The sequence below is a fragment of the Pantherophis guttatus genome, chromosome 2, assembly GCF_059756535.1.
Source record: "Pantherophis guttatus breed Tessera chromosome 2, ASM5975653v1, whole genome shotgun sequence".
Lineage (NCBI taxonomy): Eukaryota > Metazoa > Chordata > Lepidosauria > Squamata > Colubridae > Pantherophis > Pantherophis guttatus.
This window is the reverse complement of record NC_142064.1, coordinates 119,044,946-119,062,936: the sequence shown is the minus strand read 5'-3', so window position 1 is coordinate 119,062,936 and position 17,991 is coordinate 119,044,946. Positions and strand designations below refer to the sequence as shown.

General features: G+C 42.2%; 1 protein-coding gene across 2 annotated transcripts; it reads right to left on the bottom strand.

The window, feature by feature from the left end:
• Nucleotides 1-555: 555 nt before the first annotated feature.
• Nucleotides 556-17,698, bottom strand: DUSP9 (dual specificity phosphatase 9). 2 transcript variants are annotated; one of them, XM_034434185.3, is made up of 4 exons: nt 16,868-17,698; nt 12,560-13,420; nt 6,733-7,155; nt 556-3,217 (listed from the first exon to the last, which is right to left on the bottom strand). In XM_034434185.3, exons 2-4 carry the CDS (start codon nt 12,915-12,917, stop codon nt 2,919-2,921), a joined length of 1,080 nt encoding a protein of 359 aa, XP_034290076.1. In that variant the 5' UTR covers nt 12,918-13,420; nt 16,868-17,698; the 3' UTR covers nt 556-2,918. The 2 variants fall into 2 exon arrangements, with proteins under 2 accessions (XP_034290076.1, XP_087742714.1); XM_087886588.1 differs by lacking the exon at nt 16,868-17,698 and adding an exon at nt 13,522-13,953.
• Nucleotides 17,699-17,991: the final 293 nt, after the last annotated feature.

Genomic DNA, 17,991 nt, shown 5'->3' with positions numbered 1-17,991 from the left:
AAAAGCTGTTCCACTGGTTAATTGTTCTGTCAGGAAATTTCCCCTTTGTTCTAAGTTGATTCGCTCCTTGATTAGTTTCCATCGATTGCTTCTTGTCCTGCCCTCAGGTGCTTTTGAGAATAGGTTGACCTCCCCACTCTTCTTTGTGGCAACCCCTTAGATATTGAAACACTATTATCATGTCACTCCTAGCCCTTCTTTTCACTAGGCATACCCAATTCCTGTAACAGTTCTGTTTTTATACCATTGGTGGGTATTTTGTTGTTGTTAAAGAGCAAACAAAAAATAGCTGCAATTGGCTACAAATAGCAGATGAGCTTCCGAGCTCATAAAATTTCTTTTGTAAGGCAGGGTTGATTGCCCAGTAAAAACTTCCTCTGGAAGCCCCCTCAGTTTTAAGGAGCTGACAGAAAGTGGCTGATTTTTTTTTCCTCGCATGGTGCCTACACACAAGTAGAATAAGGTTTCTAATTCTACATCTGTGTCTGTAATTAAAGTAAAACGGTCTATTTCAAGACTGCATCACCTACAAGCCTCCCAATAAATCCACACTTGTTTGTGTTGTTTAAAGTCCTGCTTTATTAAAATAACTGTTGTTGTTGTTGTCCATGGTAATGGCAGTTCCTGTCCACTCCCCTTCCATCTCCAGTCATTTACATTCACTTGAAAACAGAGACCCAAGACAGAGACTCAAGTAGACTCTTTGGAGCATGCAGGGAGTCAGAACTATGTGTAACCTGCATGGACAGTAACATAAAGTTCGGTGCTCAGGCAACCCAAAGTGTGAGCAAACCTGAATACTGCAATCACCTTGAATTGTGCTAGTTGGTCAAATTTGCATAAGAGTCATTTTGCATAAGAGTTGGCCAGTTTGACTGCTTTGCATAATTTATTCTCAATTTATTCTAATTTATTTTCATCAGAGGGAAAACCTGTAAGGCATTGCAGGGTCACTGAAGCCCCACGTTTCCAAAACTCACTTAACAGCAATTTCAAATTATTTCAAGCAAGCATTGCCCCTAGGCACGTATCTTCATAGCCTCAAAGGCCAGAAAAATCCTGAAAAAGGAAGCAAAACATTGGGAAAACAGACTCTCGAGAAAATTAATTTTGCAGACAAAATGTTCTTCTGGACTCCTGTGGACCTACTAAACAGAGCTGAAATAAAAGCCTTAAATGCAGATCACTAGAACACCTCGGACATCTTTTCACATGCCCACAAGGACCCTATCATGTACACATAGTGGTTAATGATTTTAGATAATTATAGAAAATTTTGAAATCACCAAGTCTGCACTTTTCTTCCTAATAAACTCTGTTAAGTAAGAAATACTGTCCCTCTGTAACACATCCCCCACCCCCACCCCTTACAATGCTCAGAGGTTTTATCTTTTTATTATGAACTCAAAGGATACTGGAATTGAGCTCCAATACTGAAAAGATCCTGACTGAAATTTGGGGAATAAATCGTGGGCACAAATTAACCCTTTCAGGCAGATACTATGCAAACAATGCTTAGTACACACATTCGCAGGTCTCTTTGCTTTCATGCAAATATTAAGGCACACATACAAACTCACCATTTGTACAAATACAAATACAAAATGCAGAGCTCTGCTCTATTTTCTCCCACAACCAAAGACTGGGTTGTGTAACACCAATATTTTGCTTCTAATATTTATGTCTTCCCACTGTGATTCTGTTCCAAAGCTTCTCCCCCACCATTTTTATTTCCTTCTGCCTAAATCCTGAACGAACTACAGAGGATTGAATGAGGTGCTTTGGGGATGATGAGAGCATCTGTGGCTTTGGGAATAATGGGAGAGTTAAGGTTATCATACAAATGTTTGAACCTGCTCCAATTCTGGAATACAGCTCTGGAGATTTTAAAGAGTCCCACACTGGAACTTTTGTAATCTGTTCTGGTGACATAAATGCCTAGCATCAAAAAACTTAAAAGTTGCAGATTCTCAAACCCATTTCTGCAGTTCCTGTACCACAGGACCTAATCAAAGGTTCTTTAAGACATCTCCAGAGGTTATGTTTATATAAGCTGCTACACTGATTCCTCAATTCTATGATTCATCCTGGTCTTAACTAGAGAGATCTGGGAAATTCTGTGGTTTCATTTCTAAAATATAGGACTCTGCATTAAAAATTTCTATAAGATATTTTTTAGTCATTCCAGGATAACCATGTTAGAATTACATTCCAGCATCTCACTTCTCAAACTGAAAGAAATGATTCTAGAGCAGCCTGCATCAGTTAAGAGGTCATCATTTGGCCTTGTTCACTGGAGGTATTGGGAATGGGAACTTAACACATCAGCTGGTGAATGCACTATCATCCCACCAAAAATCCTGCCTGCAGAAGATTCTTATGGGAGAGCTGCAGGTCTCTGCCTAATTTCTGCATAATGGCTGGAGAAGGAAAAACACAAGAAAACCATAAAACCTTCAATATGTGATCAATATCATTAATAACCGGCAGGTTCCAGCCCTGACATGTTCCATTTCAAATATTTAAATTTTAAAAGAGGGTAATCTGGATCAAGTTCGAGATGCTGTAATGACCAGACCCAACATTCCAGAAATAGGGCGCCCCAGAAAAGTGTTGGTTTCTTGGTCTGTACAGAGCTCTTGGGAGAAAGGGAGGAGAAGAGTCTTTGGTTATTGGTGTGGCCATGTCAGTCTCGCTGTGTGATTAGTAAGGACACCATTGCTGTTGATATTTCAGAAAACCCAAAAGGCAATGAGAACCTTTGCTGGAAGTAGCAGTTGTTCCTGAAAGAGGCACCTCCCTCTCTAGTGTGAGGTATTCAGTTGGTCCCAGAAGATTCTGCCACCAGGGCAGGCAGAAAGAACCAAGAACAGGAGGTGTTGGTGGACAATGACAAAAATGTAGCACCCTTCTGGCTCCTACGTAGGATCCAGCTCAAAGACACTGTCATTGGTTGGTGAGGTGAAGAAGCAGGTCTGGTCTGAGGCTGGCCGCCGACTGCCCTGGCTAAGACCCAGGGACTTCTCAAAATCCAGAAGCTGTCCCATGAAATTGAAGTTAGGTGAGATGTTGGACTTCTTTCTCTTCACCAGATCATAGGCATCGTTGAGAGACAGGTTGAGCTTCTGCATGAGGTAGGCTACAGTGACGGTGACTGAGCGACTGATCCCTGCCAAGCAGTGCACCAGAATGCCGCAGTTCCGAGAGAGGGCCTCATCTGACAAAGAGATAAGGGATAGATGGTCAAGTGAATGCAATCATACACAAGAGTCATCACTTCTAAGCAAGTGGAATTCATTAACAGTGAGCTGGAAAAATGAAACGGCGCATCTTTATTTCTGTGACACATTTCTGATCCAAGAGAAACAGCTTTCTGTATGACTTTGCATTTTCCCATCTTTGTGCCTGGTGTATAAGAAGTTGTCAAAGCCGACAAAGTAAGATCTATCTCAGTTAAAGCAAAAAGGAGACTTCAATTTCATAATCAGTCATATCTATATTGCAAAAACTGATTTGAAATGAGAGCATGATTTGAAATCACTTTGCTATGATATTGTCCAGTAGTCACAAATTGATTTTGTAGATGCATATTAAATTTTGTTAAGCAACCAGAAATACCTTTCTAACTGAGGAAAAACCTTTAACAATAATTCACTTTGCTTATTCTTGATCTAAACATTAATACTGAGGTGTCATATCCTACATAGCATTGCAGGCCATACTAACATATTATCAAGATGACACAAGATCTGGGAAAGATGAAACGACTGATAGCAAGGGAAGAAAAAACTTTTGATTCTTTTAACACTGAAGCTAAAGAAGATGTCAATGGCAAAAAGAAAGAAATGGGTGGGAATGTTTCTGGCTAGACAAACCAATTAGAGTGAGAAATGTCATTACAAGTAGTCCTTGGCTTATGACCAACCCAAAAAAAGGGGACTTATGATCTGTATTCAAAGTTCAGACAGTCGAGTGCCCTCCATAGTCACATGACCGAATTTCAGGTGCTTGTTAACACAGTCGTATTTATAGTCATTTGCAGCATCCTGTGATCATGTGACCATGATTTATTATGGTTTTATTGAAAACCAGCACTTGCTTTTGCTTAATGACTGCTGCAAAAAAGATCAGGTTGGTCACATTTTAAAACTGTTACAAAATAAGACCATAATGGGCAGGTTCCATTTCAGTTATATTTTGAGGCTACCTGTATTAATACTTCAAGTTCAATTAGTGCAAAGAGCTGGCCTTTGACTACTTAGCTTCCATTCCCCCCTCCTCCCTCCATTCTTGTATACGCAAAATCCTCTGGCCCTGCGCAAAAGCGTGAGCCAGTTTGGACCTCCACACTTGTCTTTTGGCAATGTGAGTGGAAATTAGCAGAGGATACCTGAAAATGCCTCACTCTTGAGTCGATTTCCCAGCAAATCACACTGAATTAAACCCCATTTTCCATTCCCCTAAGTTATTTCTGCACAGGCTTTGAGTCCTATTTACTGTATCTCATCCACTTGAGGGAAAAAGAGCTGTTCTGAATAGCATGATAAAAGGATCAATGTGGAAACCTGACAAGTTTTAGGGAGCTGTCAAGACTGGGTGCATGGTTTAGGCCCCCAGAGCCTTCCTCACAGCATGGGGGCCAGCCATAGCATAGATCAGTGATGGCTAACCTTTTTGCAGTCGCGTGAAAAAAGCGGGGGAGCGTGGGGGGGTCGCACCCATGCCCACACCCATAATTCAATGCCCCCCACACCCTGCCCCTCCACACATGCGTGTGCTCCCCTGTGCTCCCCCCGCTTTTGGCACATGACAGCAAAAAGGTTACCGGTGAGCCCAATGGGGCCCATTTTTCACCCTGCCCAGGCTCCACAGGCTTCGAGCCTGGGGAGGGCGAAAACTGCCTTCCCCACTCCCACACCCCGGAGGCCCTCCGGAGGCCAGAAATGGCCCATTTCCTGACTTCCAGTGGGCCCAGAAGACCCAAAAATTAGCTGGCCGGCATGCACATGCACGTTGGAGCTAAGCTAGGGCAACACTTGCATGCCCACAGATATGGCTCTGCATGCCATCTGTGGTACACATGCCATAGGTTTGCCATCACGGGCATAGATCATTCTATAACTGATATGCAATAGTATACTTCTGAGTGCGACAGACCAGTAATGTACATTGGAAGCCAAACTATCCAGATCTTCTTCGTTTTGGTCTTTGCACACACTTTGGCAACTCATTATAATGGACCCTGGGTTGGAAAAATTTCAGTTTCTTTACCACCTGACTATAGAAGAGCATTCTTTTCCAACTTAGGGCAGAGAATGCAAGCACCCTCAATAATCGCCATGTTATTTATTGGAGATTATCATTATAGAGACCACAGAAAGCCTTACAGAAATCTTACAGAAATCTATGAAATCTAAACAATGTTATTTATTTATAAAGGGTTTCTCCCTTACAGCTGACGTCTGGAGAGACAAGCATGGCTAGACTTCCATTTCCAGGAACACATGTAGTTCGAGAGTGACCAGAGGCTAGGGAAATTATGGTAGATCACCACTTCCATTTGGGTTTAGAAGATCCTCCCCACAAAACCTCTTTACAGAAGAATAATCATGTTAATTGATTTTCAGCAGCTAACCTTTTTAGCTGTGGAGTAATATATGTGTGAACAGGACTTAATGTGTTTCACAGGGGGAATTGTTGGTTTCTAAGGGGGCCTAAATGCTTACAAACACTGAAAACTAGTAGGGGCACAAGAAGGGGGAAGTTAGAAATCAAAGAGCTTTTTTTTAAAAAAAAAAAAAGTTGCTTCTTTTTATTTTTTAATATACATAAACAACTATAATGATATAATGGAGACTTTAGTATTAAGTGTTAGGCTTAAGATAGAAACCTTTATTATGTTATAAATAATTTAAGATATTTTGCAGTTTTTATTAGTCTTAACATTTGAGTTTTAGATGTACATTTTAAGCATCTTTATCCTTATCAACATTTTGTTGTAATTTTGTTGCTTGTATCCTTACGATTTATATTGATATTGTTTCCTGATTGCTTATTTGTACCCTATGACTATCATTAAGTGTTGTACCTTATGATTCTTGATGAACGTATCTTTTCTTTTATGTACACTGAGAGCATATGCACCAAGACAAATTCCTTTTGTGTCCAATCACACTTGGCCAATAAAAAATTCTATTCTATTCTATTCTATTCTATTCTATTCTATTCTATTCTATTCTATTCTATTCTATTCTATTCATTTTCTATTCTATTCATATTTGAGAAATCCGTTAATATTGACAGTTTTAAAACTGATCTAAATAGTTGAATTATCCATTTAATGGTTGGCTTGTTCATTTGTTTAATTGTATATGCGATCCAGAGTCACAAGCAAGTGACTCTGCTTGTGCTTGAGATTGAGAGTTATATAAATTAAATACAAAAATCAATAATTTCCCCCTTCATTTTTAAAGGTTTAAATTATCTAAGCATTGAAATGTTAAAAATCTGCAGTCAAAGCTGTATGAATATCACTGTACCCAAATTACATAATGTAATATTTGTGTTTTATAGTGGCAATGAGTGCAACGTTGGGAGACCTGAAAGACCAGGTTACAGATAGATCCTGGAGGAAATCTATGTAGTTGCTAGGAGTCAAAAATGATATAAGCACACAATCCATCAAATCATCATCATCGTGGTACTATTACCCTTCAACCTGCTGACACTCACCAATGAAATCAATAGCTTCAGGGAAGAACTGAGAAAGGTTCTGGCTCCAGTGATCTGAGATGGGAATTTGCTTGTAGTGGAAGTCGCCATTCTTCTCAAAGAGGTTTGGGAGGTTTGGAGTCACATTGAGGATGTAGTGGATACCCAGTTTGGCCAGAGTGTCCATGTTGGCAGAGTCACGGGCACATCCCAGGTAGAGATTGGGTAGGATCTGCACAGGAAAGGAGGGGGGACTCGTGCCTTCAGACTCCATACCGCTGCTTAGGGGCTCTGACTCGGCATCTGAGCCATCTGAACTTAAGCTCAGGCCTCCCAGCCCCACGATGGGAGCCGCCAGAGGAACAGGAGAGCTGCTGGTACTGGCTGTATCCAGATTGGTTTCACAGAGATGGGGCCATTCAGCCTGGAATTTATTGAAGCCTCCTGGAGGAATGACAGACCCAAGAAAGAAAAGTATCAGTGTTATAGGAGGGCATCAGAAGCTCCCCAAATGTGGCAAACCTTGTTTTCTACCCAACCCACAACTCATTTGGAAGATTTATCCATATCCAAGGTAGTAAGCTGTATAAATCAGGAGTCTCCAACCTTGGCAACCTTAAGCTTGGCGGACTTCTGGGAGTTGAAGTCTGCCAGGCTTAAAGTTGCGAAGGTTGGAGACCCCTGGTATAAATCATTCAATTTCACCACAAATGAGCCCAAAATTTCTGTTGCTAAACAAGACAGCTGTTAAATGAGTTTTGCCCTATTTTATGTCCTTTCTTGTCAGAGTTGTTATGTGAATCACTGCAATTGTTTAATTAGTAACACGGTTGTTAGATTAATCTGGCTTCCCCATTGACTTTGCTTGTCAGAAGGTTGCAAAAGGTGATCATATGAGCCTAGAACACTGCAACTGTCATAAATATGATAGTCGCTAAGCAGCCAGATTTTGATCATGTGACCATGGGGAGGCTGCAACGGGTGTTAAGTGTAAAAAATGGTCATAAGTCACTTTTTTCAGTGACTTTGTAACTTTGAATTGTCACTAAACAAATGACTGTAAGTCAAGGCCTACTTCTTGCTATATTTTTATATCATATTTTCATGCTGGAATATATTCTGTTTTTGTAGCTTTTTGCTTTTATAGATTATTACATTGTTTTGTAATTCTATGCGAAAAGCACCTCAAAGTAGTTGGAAAAATATAAATACATAATAAAAACTATTGAATTAAAAAGGTTATCAAAATATAGACAGCAATAAGGAGGGGGGATTGGAGAAGAAAAACAAAAGCAGAATAAAAACATTAATCCAACATTTACACAGAAAACACCTAGCTGGCCAAATAGATCATTCACAGAAACCTCATGAATTTGGCGTAATGTACGGGACAGAGGGAAATAATTTCAGAATATTGGCACCTCTGCAGATGGATTTCACCACAGTGAAAAATTATTTAAAGAATTTATATTGCTGCCCAACCTGAACAATGCAACTTGCGGCACCTTATAAAAAAGAAGCAATCCAAGATAAAACAACAATAAATAATAATCAGTAGGTGAAATTGCTACACAAGGTCCCATGTGACGGGCTCTCCCCTGCTAAGCCCATCAACCATCCAAATCTTTAACAAAAAAAGCCATCCATTAAAGTAGTCCCTGACACAGAACAATAATTAAGCCTGGCAATTATGATCATAAATTGTGATGGATGTAAAGTGGATCACCAAGTGACCAGATCCGTTTTTATGACCTTTGTTGCAGCAGACATTAAGCAAATGTTGTGGTCGTAAAGTGAACACTGAGGACGTTAACCAAACCTATTTTTTGTTATGGGCCAGTTTTTGTCAGAAGACGTAAATAAATGCTGATTTCCAGCAAAAATGTGATAAATTGCAGTCATGTAACTCTGGGGCACTTCAAATGGCTAAAAATATAGGTCTGTTGCCAAGTGCCCAAAACATAGTCAGGGTGGGCAACGTTGGAATTTTAAAACTGAATTGTGAGTCCCTTTTGGAGACTCGTCGTAACTTTGCACAGTTGGTAAGCGACTGATCCTAGATCAATCCCTCACTGATCGTCACTTGAAAAAAACTAAGAAGGCCAGAATCAGAAAACATTCTATAATATGGCAATAGCAAAAAATTTCCATTTTGTCTCCAAGAAACCTATGTGGACGTGAACATGACTTGGATTTGAGGGAGTTTTTCTATTCAATGGATGGCTTAATTTGCCATATTTCTATACTTGAGGAGGTCATCAGAGTTGCAAAACTGGATAAAAGTAATTGATCCACTCCCAGCACTTTTTTTTCAGTTTGGCTCCCCCTTCTACACTTGGCTCCCCCTTCTATACTCCCCCTTCTACACTCGGATCAGATGTAGGAAGCATGACACATAGCATTCAAATATTCTCTGTTAAAAAATGGAAGTGGGCCTTGCAAAAAATGGCAAGGAAGTGGGCCAGAGAAGATTCTTGTCTGAAACTCTAGAGCTGGGTGTCAAACTCAAGGCCCAAGGGCCAGATTTGGCCCATGGGTTGTTTAGAACTGGCCAGTGGGGCCGCCCTGGAAACAGGAAAGAACCGGCCCATGGTGCCTCTGCCAGTAAAAACCAGGGTGGATTTGATTTAAATTGAGTTGATTTAAATCACAATTTAAATCATGATTTAAATCACTAGTAAAAAGGCTTGATTTAAATAAACTCGATTTAAATCATAATTTTTAAAGAGCAACTGTCATCTCTGCTACTCCTTTGACCCACTGTTGACTCACCGATAGTCCCAGTGTTGCAGAATATACAGCCTCATGCTACATAACTAAGCTCCATTTCATGCTGAATAAACTAAATTATTTATGTATATTAAATAGAAAACTATCCTTTGATAGATTTTTACCCCAAAAGTTTTGTATTAAAATAAATTCGATAAAAATCAAAAAAATCCGATTTAAATCAAAAAAATCCGATTTAAATAAAAAAAAATCCGATTTAAATTAAAAAAAATCTGATTTTTTTATTTTTTTAAAAAAAATCATTGATTTTTATCCACCCTGGTAAAAACGGAGCTCAGGAGGGCCGCAGGAGGCCGTCGCAGCTAGAAATGGAGCTCGATAGCCCGTTTTCTCTGGCAGAGCGCTCAGGCCACCACAGGCGCCCCCTACATGAGTGACGTCGAGCTGGCCACGCCCATCTCGGCCATGCCCATTCCAGCCCTCCGAGGTCAAACAACCCTGATGCGGCCCTCAATGAAATCGAGTTTGACACCCCTGCTCTAGAGATCCATTGCCCCTCCTGAGGCAAACCTCAGACCCCTATGATTTAATTCAATAACTAGATCCTTCTCCATTGCAATTCTGGAGACCAGTGCTGTCCAACCAGAGTGACCATTGTTTAATTGAATGTTCAAACCTTTTTGACCAAGCCCTTTGAAGCAAAGTTAGAAGTCCTAGGGTAGAAATATGACTAGTGAAGGGATATAAGCACAAGGATTACGATGGGAGAAATGTCTTTTATCTGTTTTTATTAGTGATCTCCTCCTCCTAGCAGTGGGCAATGATATGTCCAACTGTGAAGATAACCAAATTATTTAGTTTGACATAAAAATGATGTACATATACATATACACATAGAGATTGTCCTTGACTCATGTCAGTTTGAAGTTATGACAGAGCCCCTCCCCCCCTCAAAAGAGGGTCTGTCTTATCAGCTGGATTTCAAGTTCCAATGGCTGAACTCCCCCTTGGGGGTCATGTGATCACCTTTTGGGCACTTGGAAACCCATGGTCACATGACAATGATTTACAACAGTTTTTTTCCAGAAACTGGTGTTTACTTCTGATTGCCTACAAAAAGCACCCATTGCGGACAATAGGTTTGCTTAATGACCACTGCAAAAAAGATTGCAAAATTGGGCACAGTCACATGATGACTTTCTTAATGACCAGTATGACTTACAACTGTAATTCTGGGCTCAGTTATAGTCATAAGTTTGGAGACTATCTGTACATGCATATAACTTGATAGTGTCTAATGTAGTAGCAGCTGGCTGGGAAGAGGATTTGGGGGAAGTCATTACATTTTTTTAATGAGCCATCATTATAATAATCTATAGATCAAACTATTGTGAAAAATACAAATTTCAGAGGTTATTATACAAGTGGCCAAGCTAAAATGCCAATATGGGTCATTCTCAATTTACGACCACAATTGAGCCCAATATTTTTGTTGCTAAGCAAGGCAGTTGTTAAGTGAGTTGTGCTTCATTTTATGACTTTTTTTGTTATAGTTGTTAAGCAAACTCCAGCTGTTAAGTGAATCATATGGTTGTTAAGTGAATCTGGCTTCTCCCATTGATTTTGCTTGTTGGAATTCGGCTGGGAAAGTTAGAAATGGTGATCACATGACCCCGGGATAGTGCATCTGTCGTAAGTACATGCCAGTTGCCAAGCACTCAAAATTTGATCACGTGACCATGGGTGCTGAAATGGTCATGTAAAAAAAGGTCATAAGTCACTTCTTTCAGTGCTGTTGTAACTTGCAACGGTCACTAAACGAATGGTTGCAAGTCAAGGACTACTTGTATTGTCTTTATAAGCAAATTATGTGAGTATGCTTAGAACCCAGTGCATGAATCTGGTTATCATATCTTTAAAAAGGTATTGTTGAGCTTGAAAATTTACAATGGCTAGCGTTTTCTAGCTTTTAAAAAAAGTAAATAATGGGGAATGTAATGGAGCTCTGGAAAATAATTCCTTGTAGAAGTGGGCACAGAAAAGTTATTTCCACGTTCGATGTACAGTGAAACATTCAGAAGAAAGAATAATGAGACCTTCATTCAGAACGTAATTATTACCTGAAATTCCTTATTGCAAGAAAGCCACCAACCCTACTACTTTTGAAAGACAATTGAAGAATAATAGACATTAGCTCCGTCAGTGGCTATTAATCCTGATGGCTACGTATCACTTCCAGTAACATATCTGTGCATGTGAGAATGGTACTGTGCTCTTGATCTTAGTCATGAATTCTCAGATGTAGCTGGCTGGTCACCATAACATGGGATGCTTAATAGATGGTTCTAACTGGGCCAAAAAGGGAGATGTAATTCAAGTCAGCTAAGGTGGGCATGTTCCTAGTCCCTTCCCCTAAATATTGCCATCTGATGAGTTAGGAAGTGTGCCATTTTGGGGCCACCCTTGCCCTATCGAATTTGTCCCCTGAAATTTAATAAACCTCTGTCCACATATTTATTTTATTTATTTGTAAAATGTATTTAGTTGCCCATCTTGCCACATGGTAAAACTTGGAAGACCTGGTTTTACCTCCAGGTGCTGTGATAAGATGAAGTGACTGCACATCAGAAGTCTCCCTTGGTGCCAGGTTTTTGTTGTTTTTAATGCATTTAGGTTTTATAATATGGGTTTTGTGCTTTTAACTCTTTGATTGGGAGCAGCTCAGAGTTGGTTATAAGATGGGTGGCTATATCAATGTTTTATATTAATAAGTAAAATAAATTAAGTTTGCATTAATTCAAACCAATGGATTTGTCACCTGCTTCCTCTGTGGCACACTGGGATCTCACCCATTTGAACGGTTGAAGGACGAGGAAGTACAAACTAGCAGGGCAGGGAAAGACAACAAATAAGTAGGAGAAAGGAAAACCTGTTGTATTCCTCATCCCTCAATTTATCGGTGGATTTTTACACCTCAGAAGGGAGTATTCCAGCAACCACAATTTTGGCCCCGCTCCATGTTTACTCTGCTGCACCAGTCAAGAATCAATCTAGAAGCTAGCATTAGTCAGTTATTTCTTTCTCCCACAGAGACAGCTTTTTTTTAATGCACACCTACCCTGCAGGTAGTAGGCCAGGCAGCCCTCCTCTCGGAGCTTCTGCAAGAGCGTGAGCAGCACTGATTCTTCTTCTTCCTCCTGGTTGTCCGGCCGAGAGAGCTGGATTGTCCCCTCATCGTACAGCAAAACCATATTCTCACAGAGCCCCTGAGGGGGGCCAGGCAGCAAGGACCGGACCGCCAGACTCCCCTTCCGAAGGCGGCGCAGTAGTAGTCCTGGGAGGGCCACGCTCAGGGCCCGCTCCACATGGGATGAATCGTATAGGTCCCGGCTGCGGCAATCAAGGATATGCAAGCACGGAGAAGGAGAGGCCAACTCGGCCTGCAGCCACACCGTCGACTTGCCCAGGTCTTCCATAAGGCTGTATGCCACAGTTTAGGTGGCCAGAACTGTCTTGATCCAAAGCTTTGGGTCAACCTTGGCAGAATTTCTGGGTAGTGTCTGAATTTTCCCACTCACAAAAATGCATCAAGAGGAGAAATCATACTTGCCACTTAACTTGTTCCCCCTCTTCCAGTGCTTGAAAAGGGTGTGTGTGTGTTTGAGAGAGAGAGAGAGAAAGAGAGAGAGCGAATGCACACACGTAGGGGATGGCTCTGCCAGAAGGCAGGAGAATGTTCCAAACCAGGGGATTGGAAGATCCCAAGTTCTTGCTCCAGAGAAATGTCTACATTGTGCTGCCAGTGTAGATGGTCTTGTCCTCCATCCAGTTTTTGCTAGAAAAACAAGAAAGGGGCATCCCAGAGCACGACATTGTGAGCCGAAGTCATCTTTCGTTCTACTGGCAGGAAAAAAGGAGTTGCAGCCTTTCCAAAGAAAGATGAGGACATCAAACAAGGCTGGGATTTCCCGAAGAAGGTCTGAAAAAGAAAAGGTCTGATGAAGGAATTGCCACAAACAATTAGCGGTATTCAGATGCTGCTCTGCTTTGCTTTCAATATCCCTGATTAGCGTGGCTTACCAAAGATCGGCCGCTATAAAGGCTACCGGATGAAACTTCATCTCTGTAAATCCAGAGTGTTTATCTTGTTTATCTGAAATAACCTTTGTGCTGTTGCTGCTCTTTTGAGTTACTGCCTCAGCTTGGCAGGCTGAGCAGAGCCACCACATTTATGGCTAGCCTGAAGAAGTTCCTCCTTTGGTGTTTCCAAATCCAATCTATCCAACTCCCCTGGAGAGAATGTGCTGGAGCAGAGGCCAAGTGGCTCTGTGGTAAGAAGGCATCCACATAAGCCTGCGGGGAATGGAAAATGAAGGACCACCACAGGCAGTGAGACAGAGCAAGCGAGCAGTGAGGGATGCCTTAGGACTCCAGAGGACAGTGTGTTGTTATGGTGGCTTTGAAAGCCATCCCTGGACAAACCTGCAGCGGAAAAGCAAAGGGACAGAGGGGGAGTGGAGAACAAGAGGGACAGCAAGAGAGCAAGCAGCTGGATAAGGGAAATACGGGAAGTGCGTGTTCCCTTCCTGGCACCTTGCTGTCCCCCTCCATCCTGGCCAGATACTGACAGGAGACTTCCTGGCAACCAAAGGGAAGACAGCTGCAATTGCCAAGAACTGGAGGGTAGCAGGAAGAGAGCCCCCACAGCAGCCCCTCCGTTTCATTCATAGGGGAAGAGGTGGCCAGCCTCAACCTGCCTGTCAGAAACATCTTTGATCCACAAGGAATGGGTCATGACTGAGGTTATAGCAAGGGAAGCAGGAAAAGGGAGTTTGTTGATTGCAGTAGCTCAGTGACAGAACATCTGTGTTGCATTCAAAAAGTCCCAAGTGTAACCTCTGGAATATCAAATAAAGCTGGGAACAATTCCCTATCTAAAATAAGAGGATATATAATTGAGTTATATGAACTAGAATCTGCCTTGTTGAGTGTTGTCACAGAAGATTAACTTACGGTATTTATGGAGTTCCCACAACTCACTGATCCATGAACAAACTACGGGGGTGGGATTGGACAGGATCTGCACAGCACATTTGCTAAATATGAGCAAACTTAGGACTAATCAGAAGGTATCTCATACTTTCCTTGCACTGATTAAGCATCTTTGTGACCACAGCCAGAATATCAGTAAAATGCAACTTCTCACAACTCTATGCCACTTTTTCAAGAACATCCACTGGAAACTGGGGTTAGGAGTAATCCTGCCAGCAAAGTAGAGCATTGAAATAACTCCTATTGTCATCTCTCCCCTCCTCACGCTGAAAGGCCCCTTGTTTTCCTAAAAGCTGTAACCCTGGGGAGGCAGAACAGGAGAGGCCAGGACTTGTTCTACTATGATGGCTGCTGGTGAACCAGTATTAAGATCATTTGTATCATGGTTTGTGCTCTAAGTAGAGGTTACAGCCTTATATAAAGTTTTGAGGAGCTTGAATGTGTGCAGATTAATGCCAAGAACTGACATATAACACATCCCAGGAAATGGGCCAACCGCCCAACTTCATAGTTGTAAAGAAAAAGCAGAGAAAGTGTGGCTTTGCTTATACATGTGATGTATCCCTGAAAACTATTTCACTGTTGGTATATTTTATAAGCAATCCTCTATATCCAATTACAAATCTATGAACAAGCAATAGCACTTAAGATTTAATTACAGATTTCATAATCCATAAATCATAATATTGGGTCGCCAACCAATCAGCAACCTGTTTTATCCCTATGTTTTCAGGAGGAAAGCTTTTTTAATAACATAAAAATTGACATTAAGTGTCAAGCTTTAAATGTCAAGCTTTCTGCTACAGATTGCCAGATCTAGCTAAGCTGAACAAGCTGTAGCTACATAGGCTGAAATCCTCATTTACACCTAAAGAGCAATTGGTAATGCTTCCACCACATGCTGAGTCTATTTAATCTATGACAAGTCTTGATTTAGTAAAACAAAATGATGTTTGGACAATCCACTAAGCCAAGATCTGGGAATAAGAGAGGAAGATATGTAGGCTGATTAATGATTAGAGCTCCCCTCAACTCTTATGATTCAACTCTATTTTTGCCTTAGCCAGTGGAATAAAACAGAACAGAAATACAGGCTGAGATCATGCAATTATATTGCTTTGTGTTTGGTTTGGTTTGGTTTGGATTTAAGCATTATTTAATAATTCATGGTTAAGTAGGCCATGGCTTGCTATATTCCAGGAGCCAATGCTATACAACATAGGTGCTAATTTTGTTATCTTTATGTAGTGAAAATGAATAGGCCAATCAAGCAGTTTACTCCTAGTTCTTTAAGGTTTAGGAAGCAGAATTCAGAATCTATTTTCAAATGGGGTGCTCTCTGTTTTAAAAGTTAACTTGACTTACCCAGGAGAATTTGAAAGCAATGACCATTTATCAGTTCGGTAGAACTTTTACTGTGCCAAGTGTTTTATTGCCTTATGAAGTGGGTTATGTTGTCAAGTTCACAGAACTCAAAACTGTGCCGCTCCCCATAGGCCATGCAGTCATCCCACAGCAAAATGAAACACAAGCTTGGGTTTCTATTGCTGATTTTTTCCATGTTCCTTAGAGCTGAGAAGCCATTAAAGATGACAAAGTGGAGAACTTCTCCTGTGACAGCCCCTGTGGAGAATAAACTGGAAAACTTTCTTGAAGACTGTTCCCTCATACGCTACAGGGAGAATTAGGGTATGTTTCTTTCATGCCCGCAAACTGTACTCCTTTCTAACTGCTAGAAGCCTCCAGAATTAAAGTGATAGCAGGACTAGCTGTCATAATTCATTACCACCATTTGGGGACAATGGTAATGATGGTACTGAATGGACAGTAGCAATTTTTTTTGCTGTCAGTATAAACGGTCAATCAAGAAGTCTGTTTTGAGGCTTGCTTTTCCCCAATAATTGCTTATCTAGAGGCCTCAGACAAGTCCTTTATTCCGGATCAGTCTCTGCCCCAAGTAGATCTCTGGGAACAATGATGGCCTCATTTATAAGGCTGATGTAAGCTAATGCAATTCAAATTTCCTCAGGAAAATGAGCACACGCGTTCAGAATAGATTCTAAAACGACGTTTGTCTCCACCTCCTTTGCTCTGCCGCCCTGGATGCTAGTTTCGTGGGGAAGGCTGCCTGGCTCAAAGACTGGCACGCCGCACGTGCTATAAACGAACCTTTTGCCTGGGAGATGAACTCCACCACGCAAGACGGCTCACGATCAGTGGGGAGGGAGAAGGACCTCTGCGCGTGCCCAGAAACCATCCCTACACTTAACACGGGAACTGTTTTTTCAAGGAGGGGCATAACTGGAATAAAACTTTATAGTGCTTCTAAAAAGAGGATTCCACTGTCTGAAACGTGCGCAAGCGTTTGTCTTACCCGGGTTTCTCGCCCTGCAGTCCGTTTCGTCGCGTTGGATGGTGGCAACCGCAGATCAAAAACACGCCTGCACGCAACTTCAGCCGTAGAGAGACGCCCTAGAAGCCGTTTCTTCGGATCCCGCAGCAAGTGCCGGGTTTTTCGGAAGGAGGAGAGCGAGAGCAACGAGAAATCTCCGCAAAGATGATCCAGGGGCAGCCAACCAACCTTGTGCAGCCCGAGTGTGTTTTTGCTCCGGTCGGTGATGCTGTTGGATCCAACCACCTCGGCCGATTTCCTCTGAATCTCAACGATTACTCCACCCACCACCCCCAGCCCCGATTCAGTCCATTTCTTTGCTTCCGTCACCAAGAAAAAAAGAGAACCGCGGTTGCTGCAGTCTCAACAGCAGCAGCAGCAGCAGGAGCGACAAAGTATTCGGTCGCCTCCATCTGCAGCGGGGGAGACGGCGAGAGGATGGACCCCCTCCAGCAAGGCTGGCCGGCAACCTGACTCGATTGCTAGGGGCTAACTTCTATCGGCGCATCTAACTTTGCAACGACGGGAGCGACGTTTTTATTTTTGTTAAGATTTCCCTCTCCCCCCCCCGAGAAAGAGAGCAGAGGAGGAAAGAATGGGCGATGGGGCAAATGAAGGGATCGCCGAGATCCTCCCGGCGGCCACCCGCTCCTTGTTCGAAGAGCCTCGAACCAAGGTTCCCGACACCGCCGTCGCTGCTGCTGCTACCACCGCTGCTGACTCTGCCTCCTCGGATGCTCGGCGGCTGCCAGTCCCCACCCCAGCTGCACGTGGTGGCTGTGTACAGCCGGGAGCGCCGCCCAGCGGCTTCCTGATTGGACGGCGCTTCCGCGGGAGGCGGAGGTTTTCCCGTGCGCGCGCACGAGGGGAATCTGGAGCCGGAAACGTTTTCAAGGCGGTGCCTTTGGCTGGCGGGGAAGGGAGGGGAGGGTATTAGTATTACCAAGTATTGCTGAATACATTATAACTTGATCCAGATTCGATCGGATGCCAAGGGTGGAATAGATAGGAAAGGTATACAGGTAGTCCTTAATTTACAACAGCTCATTTAGTGACTATTCAAAGTTACAATGGCACTGAAAAATATGATTTATGACCATTTTTCA